This window comes from Daktulosphaira vitifoliae, unplaced genomic scaffold, assembly GCF_025091365.1.
Source record: "Daktulosphaira vitifoliae isolate Bord-2020 unplaced genomic scaffold, ASM2509136v1 Scaffold_2, whole genome shotgun sequence".
In the NCBI taxonomy this organism is placed as follows: domain Eukaryota; kingdom Metazoa; phylum Arthropoda; class Insecta; order Hemiptera; family Phylloxeridae; genus Daktulosphaira; species Daktulosphaira vitifoliae.
This window is the reverse complement of record NW_026099573.1, coordinates 8,175,814-8,189,467: the sequence shown is the minus strand read 5'-3', so window position 1 is coordinate 8,189,467 and position 13,654 is coordinate 8,175,814. Positions and strand designations below refer to the sequence as shown.

General features: G+C 30.0%; 1 protein-coding gene across 1 annotated transcript in view; it reads left to right on the top strand.

Annotated features, from left to right (window-relative positions):
• Nucleotides 1-11,057, top strand: part of LOC126897320 (uncharacterized) — a 31,873-nt gene extending 20,816 nt beyond the window's left edge. The window contains exons 3-14 of the mRNA XM_050670836.1: nt 91-272; nt 4,085-4,282; nt 4,513-4,610; nt 4,686-4,846; nt 4,986-5,150; nt 5,215-5,282; nt 5,342-5,422; nt 6,117-6,278; nt 6,634-8,097; nt 8,507-8,704; nt 8,834-9,001; nt 9,810-11,057. Coding sequence (XP_050526793.1) covers nt 91-272; nt 4,085-4,282; nt 4,513-4,610; nt 4,686-4,846; nt 4,986-5,150; nt 5,215-5,282; nt 5,342-5,422; nt 6,117-6,278; nt 6,634-8,097; nt 8,507-8,704; nt 8,834-9,001; nt 9,810-9,931 — 3,067 coding nt within the window. The 3' untranslated portion in view covers nt 9,932-11,057. The remainder of the gene's footprint in view (nt 1-90; nt 273-4,084; nt 4,283-4,512; nt 4,611-4,685; nt 4,847-4,985; nt 5,151-5,214; nt 5,283-5,341; nt 5,423-6,116; nt 6,279-6,633; nt 8,098-8,506; nt 8,705-8,833; nt 9,002-9,809) is intronic.
• Nucleotides 11,058-13,654: the final 2,597 nt, after the last annotated feature.

Below are 13,654 nucleotides of genomic sequence, written 5' to 3'. Positions count from 1 at the left end.
GCATGTGTAGACTTTTCGACTTGGGATTAAAACTATTCATATTATTTAAAAGAACGACAAATTTTATATAGATTTATTTATATTTTTCAGCGTCAAAGATGCGCCATGTATCCGATGTGTAAACTTGAAGCTTCGAACGCCTAACGTGATGAGAGTACACACTGCCGTAGGACCCGAGAAATGTTACATGCAACAAAAGGATGCTGAAGACACGTGTATCAGCGAAAATGACCTACGATACAACGACGAATTGAAAGACATCATTCTGTACAGTGAGTTAGATAATCTGATTTTTTTAATTGCACGCGGCTAAACGGAAAGCTCGACATTGGCGTTAATGTGCCAACTGTGGGCGCTTTCGTGACGGTTCGTCGTTTGTCTATGGTTGCTCTTTACATTTTGGGTGTACGTTTTTGGAAATGTTGTTATTTCGGTAGTGTAATAATGTCACCGTCAACCATTTGGAAAAACGGCTACTGCAGCGTCTTCAGACGAGACGAGATCAGTAATTATAGTTCGATAATAATAACACAGAACGAGTTTCCGGACGGAATTGTGAGAACATTTATGGAAGAATCTTTTGTTAATGTGAGAGTAGTGTCGTTGAAAGCATAAATACGATTAGGAATGCCCTGTGTTTTAGTCGCACAAAATACAATATTCATGTTGGATAGCCGTGAAGTCATATTATTGTCTTTTTTCGTTTGACTAATATTACCAGATATATTTGTGTTCATTTTTTGAAATATTTATCTGCAAAAACTAATGCGATATTAATAATGCCAATTGACCGACATATCATTCTGACTGCCGTGTATATCTAATAGTCAAGTGCAGTTCCGAACTCGCCAAGTGTTGTCAGGAGCGTACGTGATTTTTTAAAATTGTTTAAACGATACACCGTTTAATCATAACGACCCTGTGTTCTTTTCTCGTCTTCATTGTCGTCTATCGTTTATAATAACCATCGACGTTCGCTTATCGTGGGCGGAATTGCATTGGCTAATGAAATTATGGACCACGACGTCAAAGTGCGTTGTGACCAAGAATGTGTTTTTTTAATTTTTTGCATAGNAGAGTGTACATTATGAGCGGGTGTAGCGCGGCCTACACTCTACTCCGCGCACGAGTAGTGTATCATCACAGTGCATGTACCCGCAGTGTGTATTATTGTCGCATTGTTTCCCATAAGAACTTCATTTAGCGTTTTGTGTTTTTATAGTCAAAGATTAATCGGAACGTTATTAACTCGTTTTGATAACGACAATATTTAGCTGTTGCGCCTAAAAAAATTTCAACTAAATTACATTTAGTTTTGCACAAAATAAGTGCACTGATTAAGCCCACAATTACTGTAGAATTGTCACAGTTGTGATTCATTTTCGGGCAGTCGTCTATACGTTTAGTTGAACTCGCGTTTGCATCAACGACCTTATTGGATTTTCCATGTAAAAACTGTACAAAACAAATCTCTAGTATAAAATATCGCTGTAGTGTAATTCACACGGATCCAAACTCCTGAGGATAAGTAGGGTATGGAGTCGTATATGCCTTTCAGAGCGTTTGTTTAGAATGCTACCCAATAGAATCAAAGTTTATAATTTTGGCTTTTAGAACATTTTCATCCAAATTAATTAGATTAAAACTTTATTGAACAATTCACGTTGGATTTCTGTTTAAAAATTAATGCAATATTAACACATTTAGTATGCGTGAAAATAAATGTTTTAATTATTAAATTCTAATTAGAAATACTATTTAGTCGATATTTCGTAGAATATAAGAGATGACTGTAAATATCGCAGGTGTTTCAGTAAATACTCATTCCAATGACATTCATTAGTCAATATATAATTAACCCCCGTGTTTTGTATCCATACAAATGTAACCGAGATGATGTATACAAGTACTAATGGGAAAAAAAACCCTTTATTTTCTTTTAATTAAAACTTCACGAGGTGCGTACATTCCAAGAGGAGTGTGTACATCGTGTCCGAACCACCTGATCCACTACGCGAGTATCCTTCACCGACCGGTATTTTATTATAGTTTTTTAACGACTTGCATGAACTTATTTTCATGTTCGCCTTCATTATCGAGTTAATGCCGCGACACAGACGGTTTTTCTTCAGAAAAAACTCAATATACGAATGGTATAATATAGTGTAGTAATTTCAACGACGTGACGTGCCCCAGAGCCCTGCGACTCACGGGTGGTCCAATACACCAAACTTCCCTTCCATACTATTATTTCTTGAAGCAACAGTTCTCCTTCCACTTGTCTCGCATTTGAATTGAAAAACGGAACTTGTGAAAAATAGTCGTTGATGAGACAAGTTCGTGTTACAATAGAACAAATTTATAAAATAATCGATTTTTATTAATGTTATAGTTTAGTGAAACAACTATGGGAATTTAGAATATTTTGATGCATCATAAACATAACATTAAGTGTTTTCGACTTACGTAGTTTTAATCATAGTAAACATACACTAATGTTATGGCTTCGGTCAGTGTTTTACACGATTCATATGCGCCACCGATTTGTAAATAACGACTGTATTATCACTATTATTAAAGATATAATTTTATTCGATTATACATAAACGAGAGGTCCGCCTGGGGAGCTTTGCCACATATGTGGACTTCTCAGCGTGGGCGGCCGTTAAAATTACATCATATGATGCATAGAATGATTGTCAAGAATGATGCATTCTTGACAGTTTATCATGATATGATTATTGAACTCGAATGCTTTTGAAAAACACCCAGACTCAATTATACTTTACCTATAATAACTGTTTATCTATATTTTATTTCAATATTTAAGCTGGTTAACAGCGGACAATTTTTGAAGATTCCATAGATGTTTTCTGGACAATTATTAAATACAGTGGTTTTCCCATTTGCCTTTTGTGCTAGGATATATAGTACATAGTGTTTGTCGCCGTTGAAATTCACATGTCGTGACCCATCCGATAGCAAAAACGGCAGGCTAAGCTTAACTTCAGATTCTGATAATATCTCAAGTATCCGCTGCACCACAATACAATCCCGTTAAATACGTGTAACAATATTTCATCTTATAGAACGATCTTATTCAATGATTACTGATGAATACTTAGAATAATTATTATTGATCTCCAAGAAAGCAAAATCATTTCAATAACACATTTAACGCTCTTGAGAAAAAAATATTGAGTAATTATTTAAAGTAATACATTTTTACTATTAATTAATTTTTACAAAAATCATTAAATAGTAACTGGTGGGTAATACGCATGTGTGATGATAGGAAATAATGTAAACATTTCACTTTGATGAAGTTGCCTAATGAAATAAAATATTTATCATGTTCTGGCGTTGAAGTCTCCTATGGCTTGTAAAATATCGATTACTCTATAATTTTCTAAAATAATAAAAAGTACACTATTTCTGATGAGAAAAGTTCTGAAAGATTAACTTTATATTTCATTACTTTATTCACCTAAAATTAATTATTAAAAACAAACAATATTTTAATATTATAAATATTAAAATAAATAATAGTAATTTTAAGTAAAACTTAGTTTTTTTTTTACAAATTCATGCAATTGTATGAATAGTGTAGAAATGTTTAAATAGATAAAAGGATCTTCTTTATCTATGATACTTTTTAAATCTATTATGGTTAAATTTTCGGAATAAATTTTATTACGACAATTTTTCAATTATGTCAACTATAGTTTTTAACAGATAACTTCTTGTACATTTGATTTTTAAACATGGATTTTATATAAGTAGAATTTGATTTACAAATTTATCAAAGCATATTTTTTTTATATTACGGAGAGATCAAGTTAATTAAAAAATATAATTAACTAATTTACACCTTTAGAGAATCAAGCTAATTTGTGTACAACATTAAATATTATGAAACAGTAATGAAGTATAAAAGTTTTAATTATAATTATTGTTTAGCAAAGCTAATATAAATATTATTTTTTTAGTATATATTGAATAAATAAATACATTACCTCACACCATACGGATGAACTTTATAAATGATAGATTTTAAATAACATTTTCAATGGTCATTTTTCAGAAACTAAAGAAGCTAGTGGCGCAGATGCTCGTAGAGATTATTGTCCTTTCGTCGGGCAATATTCAGTTCGGTATAAACTTAATGATGGAAGCGGAAAACCAGCGTCAGAATGTTCGTCTTACAATTCTAGAATGTTTAACTGCCCGAAAACCCATCAAATAAATATACGGCTAAATAATTGCTCTTCCGATGACCGAGGTACATTGAAAATAATTTTTAAAAATGGGTTATTACTTTTAATAAACTTGTTGTGCTATTTTTAAGTAAATAATTGTTTATGGCGAATTTTCGTTAAGGTTAACTTAAATTTCAATAAAATCGATAAATTTATTATTTTTTTATTACTTAATCAACTTAATTTTTTTAGCTTAAATTTATTTCCATTACATTACGTTAAACATTTTTACATTTTTTCATATATTTTGTAGAGTTTGTATACGAGTGTTTAGCCAACTGGGAAGGGCCTGGAAAACAACATTATCTCGCATTAAGAATAGGTGACGATAGGCCTATGTACCGTTGTGCTGTAAGTATAGAACAAGATATTTTTACGCCTATATTCAAAATAGTTTAATTTTGGTAACTTAATGTGACATTACAGCTGTACGAAGAAGTGTCTCCAGGAGTTATACACATGTCCTTGTCCAGTGACTCTACATGCACTACCGATTTAAAAAACGCATCATTGGGATATGAAACATTTACATTCACAGCTAAACCGTCTCCTCCATTACCTTTGCAGTATAGAAATAAAGCGTGCAGGTGTGATATTTATCATAATAATTTATATTAAAAAATTAACCGTAGTAATGAGTACTTTATATCGATGAAAGTCGTAAAACTATATTTTAGTTAGAAGTAAATTGTGCATTATATTATAATTAATATTTATATATCACAGATTTCCAGATTGGGCACAAGGCTCTTGGCAAAATCTTCGAGTAGAAGGTAATACCGTGATATATAAAGACACCGATAAGTTTTTGACGTATACTTGGCGCTGTGTAGAATCCTCGGCAACTAATAAAGCTAAAGATAAATTTCTGGTTTATGGTCAAACTCAGTGGTAAGCGAATATATTTGATCTGTGAATTTTTTTGAATTTTTAAACATCATAAACAATTTTTTAGTGGTGTTGATGCGCATAACTGCATTTTGTTGAAGAAACGTGGCCCGAATGTCTTAGAGTTCATAATTGGTAAATTATATAATATTATATTTTTAAACACAGTTCATAAGAAAATTGTTATTTTGTAGGTACATTTTCGAGTGATACATTTAACGAAACCCTTTGTGCAGACCCTAACTTTTTCACTTCGAATTGGAAAACGCAAGGACGTAAGTTTTCATCATCTTTTTATTCTTATTTAAAAAATAATTTAAAATCTTTATTTATTGGAATATATAAAATCGTACTTTCTCAATGAATATAACTAAAGTTTCTAAGTTTTAGGTTATACGTGAAATATATACTTTAAAGGGAACTATCACAAGTTACATCGAAAAATAAAAGATTTTTGATATTATAATTCTGACGTACAAAAATATGTGTGATTCGATATATTTTAGGGTTTTGTATTAAAATAGGAAGTATTTTACTTAAAATAATGATCACAATTTGAAATTAATTTTCGATATTTTCAAGACAGCATATATTTTCTTGTTTACAATTTTTATATCTATTCTTATCGAAATTCTGTTGTTGATTTCGAATCTGGTAACTAAAACTATTTCTTGATTTTTAATAAGATTTATTTAAAATTTAAGACTGTTTCATCAAGCTAAAACGATTTTTTGTTTTTAAAAAATGATTTGGGTGTCATTAAAAAAAAATCTGAAATCTTGAATATAACTTTTTTAATTTACTTAACAAACATTAAGTTACATTACAAAATTGAGCATAAATTCTCTAGTGTGTTTTTATCTTTAAATACTTACATGTTTAATTTACAGCCAAACAAATTTATTAGCTTAATTTATTTAATTTTTATCTGATTTTGTATGAAATTTACTATAAAAATTCTTATTTTAGGTACTGATGGTGCTCAAGTATCTCATTGTCCAATTATGGGTGATTACACTGGAGTCTTACCTGATATTGATGGTCTTTGTGCTGAGTTGGCTTCTAATTGTAATGCTCCAGAAACGATGCACTATACGGTTTCTGATTGTTCTAATACTCAAATTTATGAAGGTATCGTATATTTTTGTATTAAATCAGGGAACATGGTATAAGACAAATTCATAAATGAGTCTTTTTTATATCTTGAATACTTACTAAAATTTTAAAAGACTGAAGTATGAAAATGTTAATGAAATTTATATAAAATAATATTTGATTATCTAATTTTTTGAAATTGTCTCAAAAGAAAAAATTATCCGATGTTTCCTCAAGTAGTAATATTTTTCTTTTATAATTTAACTAATCATTGTACATTTTTGTAGTATAGCTTTTATATTAATATAATTTATCTATATAAGCCTACTAGTCCAAACAATTACTTTTCATAAAGGTTATTGCATCATTAGAAAATCCCATTATTTTCCAGGATACCAACGATCTAATAAACGTAGAATTAGAAATATACCCTCTACAGAAAAATCTGCAAGTGCGTCATCATCCGAATATCGTTATGATTCTACTATGTCTTGGACGATGAGCGAAAGCACTAGTTCTTGGCCATCTACAGTTCCCACAACTTTTTCTTCTACTACGTCAATATCTCAATCTTCTCAAACACAAGCAAAAAATATAACTTCCTCTTCAACGGAATCGACTTACTCGCCACCAACTACTTCAGAAAAACCTTCAAGTTTTTCTACACAAACTTCGATGAACTCTAAAACCAATTATTCTAAAGATAAGGATAGTAGATTACCTTTGCAGACTACTGTTATACCATTTATCTCTTCCACAATAACAATCAACGAAACCACTAAGAACCGTATGTTGAATACGCAACAATCATCGTCATATCCTTCTTTACAGCAAATAAATATTGATTTAACCACTCCTAATTCTTCTAATACTTGGTTTGGAAGTTCAACAACTCAAATCATATCTTCAAATGAAATGACCAGTGGACAAACTAAAGATCTAAATACAACAACTCGGCCGAATTTAGGTGAATTTAAGAGTTCAGACAATCGTCAGATGTCTGATTTCAATGGGTTGAGTCAAACAACACAAAGTTATTCAACTGGAATTGATTCCTCATCTTATCGACCGTGGTCCATGAATTGGCAACATCAGAATATTTATCCTAATGGCTACCAAACATCTCGTCAATATCCCGCACAAGCAACACCCTTTCATTTAAATCCCACTTACAATTATCCGATAGCAACACAATCTCGAGACAGATACCAACAAATTAGTCCCGACCACTCTGGTCAAATTCCATCGCAAAACTTTGAATTTCAGTACCGCAACGAGCAACCTTTTTATCGTAGCTCTGGAAGTCCTCCCAATTACTATAGTGGGGCAACACAGCAAAATACATACAACACCAATCCCACTACTTACTATAATTTTCAAAATGGGTATCAAACTCAATCCGATAATCCCTATCAGCCTTTTAGTGGCAGTAATGATAACTATCAACGTGGTGTAATGGCAGAAAGACCAAATGTTGATCGTCGAACAGAAGTAAATGAAAGTCCTTTAATGCCTTTCCAAAATTATCAAAGCTTCGATTCGAGGAGTATGAACAATAATCAAGGAGAATATTTCCCACCTGGAATTTTTACAACAACTCAAAGATATTATAACCAAAACGTCACAACAAATAACAATAATTATTATCAAAATAGTAATAGGAACGGCAAAGATCAAATACTAAGAAGTGATCCTATGAGTGTCCATAATTATTATTGGACAAGCACTACAATTTCAGGAGAAAGAAAAACACCGATTGCCTTACCTCCTATTCAGTTACCTTCTCAAAATTTTGAATTTAGAACTTCCCAGATGTCACCAAGACCTATTTTTTCGCTTAAACATCATCATGAAGGTACTAAAAATTAGAAAAGACTAATCAAGCATTGGATCACAATCATATCACAACAATAAGGGCACACCTCCATCGAGTTCTATATCAAGGCGTATAGCCTTATCACTTGAATGAATAGTGTTTTATACACTGAGCAATAAAAACACGTCATGAAAGATTTATAAAAATCCACTCAGTTCTTTCTTGATTTTAGGTTAGCACTATACTGTAAGCACACCATTACACTTTAAAAAGTTTTTTAAACTATAATTAAAAATCCACTTACACGGTAAAGTTGCGATTTTCTATAAGCCTACACAATGATTAATGATAAGAATAGCTTTTACCCCAATTGTTTGCACGAAATGATAGCACTAAATTACTGTTTTTTCAGTTTAATACAATTATTAACTTAAACGAAAAATTTCAGAGCGCGATTACCAATGCCTTGGACAATGGGAAGAGAATGGTTTAACCTACACTTATACACACCGTACAGATGCCGATGTTTACGAATGTTTTGTTGGATCAATTATGAATGATGGGAAACTCAAGTTGACCGAAGCCGGTAGGCACTGTGATCGCACTGTCGATCCTCGCAAGACAGGGATGACATTAACGAAAAAAGGTAGATGAGATATAACTTAGCATTTAACCGTCTACTTAATAAAAAAATTTATTTTAATATACTTTTAGTTACAGAAATTATACATATAGATTACTCTTAAAATAATTAAACAATATTATTTATTATTAGGGGTTTGCGATACTTCAAAAAAATTACGAGATGGTTCAACTAGCTTTGTCCCAATCGCTTCAACTTTAGGGCCTCCTGTTTTCCAATCATCAACGCAACGCACTAGCTACACACCAGTTCCTAAACGCCTGCCCGCTTCAACAGTGAAACCATGGAAAGCTATTACAGGTTAGTTGGTTAATTTTATTTTTAAAAATACTTTGAAATGTAACTGTGGTATTGATACGATGTGGTGGTATTGACGAGGATGTAAGACACAGAATTAAGTGCGGGTGGTTGAAGTGGAGAGAAGCGTCTGGCGTCTTATGCGATAAAAGAATTCCAATGAGGCTGAAAGGTAAATTCTACAAGACTGTAGTGAGGCCAGCTATGATGTATGGTTCAGAGTATTGGGCGGTTGATAAGAAAGTAGAGCAGAGAATGAGTGTAGTAGAGATGAGAATGCTTAAATGGATGAGTGGAATGACTAGAAAAGATAGAATAAGGAATGAGCATATAAGAAGAAGTATAGGTGTAGCGTCAATCGTGGATAAGATGAGAGAAAATAGACTTAGATGGTTTGGTCATGTTATGAAGAGAGAACAATCGGAAGCTGTAAGAACAGTTATAGAAATCATTGTTGAAGGATGAAGAGGTAGAGGAAGACCAAAAAAGAGATGGAGGGCTGTTATTGAATGCGATACGAGGACAGCTGATGTGAGCGTAGATGATGTGGGAGATCTTGTCAAGTGGAAGTTTAGGATAAGGGTGGCCGACCCCAAGTAGTTGGGATTAAGGCGAGGAAGAAGAAGAAGACTTTGAAATGTAACTCTAAGTACGTATGTATTATATTTTTACAACTTTGATTATTTGTTACCATATTAACTAATAGGATTCTACTTTATATTCTCATTTGGATTTAAATTTTGAACTATTTTAATTTCATAACGATAATACTTTTCATTTTATTTTAATATTGCAATTTGTTATTTATTAGGAATGCCACCGTCGAAAAATCGTAATATGTCGCAATCAAATAGCTCAAAAATGACGTACAATGCTGTGCTAGCTGTAATCATATTGATAATAACCCAAATACTTAATCTACAGCGGTCATAGTAGATACTCTAGGAATATTAACTTAAACATACTTTACCATGTTTTTATACTTTTCTGTTTTATTTTAAATTATTTAATTTATTTTTTTGCATTTTTATTTGTAAATAACAAATTAATTATTTTTTAAATGTATATTATTGTTAGTAGAAATACTAAATTAATGAGGATGTTAGTTTGAGTCATTTTGAAAAAAAATTAGGATCAAAAAAAATCCTCAGTATTAAAGTAAATATTATAAATAAAAAAAATTGAATAATTTAAGATTCACTTAAGTTATCTTATCCTTTTTCTCTGGTTAAAATGCATTCATTAGCAGTTAATAAAAATTATGATAATTCGTTATAAACATTTTCTTCGGGATGATTCAAACAAAAATTAGTAATTATGGTTTCTAACTATTGGTATCACAAATTAAATATATACAATTTTACATATATTTAATCTATTCCAATAATTAGTACAAGATTTAAGTATAAATTGAATATAAAACGATGTTTGTACTTAAATATTAATTATTATTTACTTCTTTTAAAAATTAAATATAAACTGTATAAAAGTTTACTAAATGTCTCAATTTTTTGAAAAGTTTTTTAACAACATATCAATGTTTAGAAAGATACTATGAAGTCTTTATTTACCAAAATCACTAAAAATAACTGATTACAATCATTAACTTAAAAAAAAAAAGTTTGATTGGAGAAAAATTATGCATTACAAAAGTAGTTAATGTAACTTTTAATTGCAAACATCATGACGTTTTATAATTTATACTCACGGAAGTGGACAATCATTAATATATAAAAATATATTAGTAAAAAAAGTGAGAAGATATGAAAGAGAATGACAAAGCTCTAAATTTCATTATATTGTTAAGTTACTTTAAGATTTTTAACATTGTAGATAGTTCTTATTACATTTGAAGTTAAATGCTATGTAGAAGAATAACAAAAATTAGTTTAAATAATTTTACATTTTTATTTTATATGGTTATTTTAACAATGCTAATTTATCTGGCAACATTATAGCGCGAATGTTCCTATATTTGTTAGAAATAAAATGTATTTTGTAATAGAATTTAAAAAGGAACAAATTGTTATTTTTGAAATAAACAGTTCAAATATGATTATTTTTTTTGTTACCGCAATTACTCACGTAGCAAATCATTTCATTAAGTCAGGAATTTTGTTGAGAAAATCTTAATAAATAAAATAAAATAATAATTATTATGCAAGTTAATATATATAATTATGGTGTAACTGTAACTTATTCATAAGCAGATTACAGTTTCCTCTTCAAATCCCTAGCTTTTATCCCAACTACTTGAGGTAGGCCATCCTTATCTTAAACTCCCACTTGACACCATCTCCCACATCATCTCCCACATCATCTACGCACACATCAGCCGTCTTCATAATGCATTCAATAACAGCCCTCCATCAATTTTGGTCTTCTTCTACCTCTTCTTCCTTCAAAATTCATTTCCATAACTTCTGATTCCTATATCTTAATAACATGACCAAACCATCTAAATCTATTTTCTCTCATCTTATCTACGATTGACGTTACACCTATACTCCCTCTTATATGTTCGTTCCTTATCCTATTTACTCTAGTAACTCCATTCATCCATCTAAGCATTCTCATTTTTGCTACACTCATTCTCTGCTCTACATTCTTGTCAACCACCCAACACTCTGAACCATACATCATAGCATTACAGTCTTATAGAATTTACCTATCAGTCTCATTAGAATTCTTTTATCGCACAACACACCTGTTTAAAAGTTACGTGTTGTGGGGAATTCAAAGGAGTACAAAATTACGGAGCGGCGCAAGTGTCACATGGCTAGGTGATGTTATTATTTTATTTGTGTTAATGTCCCAACTATATGTAATTATTTGACTTGAATATGCGTAATATAATCATGTCATTAGAAAAAATACAATAAATAGTCTTTAGATTTTATTATTTGAGTGTCAAATAAAACACCCGAGTCGTCATTTATATCCATAGTTAATTAAATTTATATAAAGTATTGAAAGGTCGCTTTGGGACAAAGATCAATTGGTTCAATAAGTTCAATTTAACTTACTTATATTTACAACACCAGACGCTTCTCTCTACTTTATCCATCACACTTAATCCTATATTATGTATCCTCGTCAATGCCACCATTCTTTTGCACAACTGTTCCTAAATAAGTATTTACTATCTGTAAAATTTTGTTTTAGTTTTTAAGTAACAGTATGGTAAGCGACGGCGGCACATACACTTCTTTTTGTTGTATTCTTCGTTTACCTTTAACAATGTTATATTAAAAAGTTATTGTGCGTTAATATAAGTTCCGTATCTGTTTTGTGTTAAAATTATAACAGCCATTTATATAAGAAAATTTTTACCACCAATAGATCATAATTATTAGGGCCGTTCTGAAGCAAAAAATTATAGTGGAGGTTAAAAATTTATTTTTACATATTGGATAATTATTTTAAAATGTTTCTACTTTATTTCAATAATTATTTTCTGGTTGCATTCTTTTATATTAAAAAAACCCTGCACAGTGGAGTCATGGTACAGAGGGATGTGACATAGTTGAGTCCAGTATAGATTTAACTTGATAGTGATTAAAATCACTATTATAAAAAACGTTCCAATGCAAATCTGTAGTGTCTATTTTTCAAAAAATTGGTGGAATATTCCAAAAGTAAATCTCCTGTTTCCTTATTAATATCCTGATTATAAAATTTATAATTTATTAGTATAATTTATGAATAAATATTTATTATAGCAATTAAATAGAGTATGAAATGATATTTAATAATTTGGTATTGTAATTTTTATAGAGAAATTATAAAAAATTATAAAGTAGATATTACTTTTATAGCAAACATGTATAAAAGATGAAGTGCTTGATGCAATACTTTCAAAAAAAAAATTGTTTGTTATTCATAAATAAATTTGCTGGTCTACAATGAATTTTCATCCTAGACCAAAAAATATTTTTCTAAACCCATTTTTGCGGCGATTTCATATCTGAAATTAGATTTTTGCATATAACCTAAATAATAACAAAATCTTTCTAATTAATATAACAAATATTTATGTTTAATTTTTGGTTTAAATATAAATAATTAATAAAAATATTATAATTAAAAATAAGTTGAAAATGTTTTACTTTCTATATGCATTTTTAAGTTTTGAACCCTCCTGTTTAAAGGGTAATAGTCCGATTAAAAAAAAAATATTATAGCATTATAAAGTTAAAAATATAAAAAAAAATGTTATACAAAAATCGTATATTTTTTATTAACTTCGATGATTAACCATGAAAACAAAATAAAGTTCGAATTTTTTTTTTTCATAACAAAGTATATTACACAAGCTTAAATTTAAGATGTACATAAAAGTTTCAGTATTTCCGGAACACTTTCAAAAGGTAAGTTGAAAAAGATGTCATTTTGAATCCTCTCTTTGGTCAGGTAAAGAGTCAGATTTATAAAAAAAATACATACAAAATGATAAGTAAATATCTTATGTAACTATAAAAAAAAATTATATTTATTGGGTTATTTTTAAAAAAGTTATGGCAGTTTTAAGTAAAAAAAATTGAAAAAATTTCGAATATTATCGATTTTTAAATTTGTAATTTGTTTTTAGATTTTCCCCATTTACGGAGGACGAGGGAATTTTTTTAAATGTTTAAGGGAAATGCCTTTGACTAG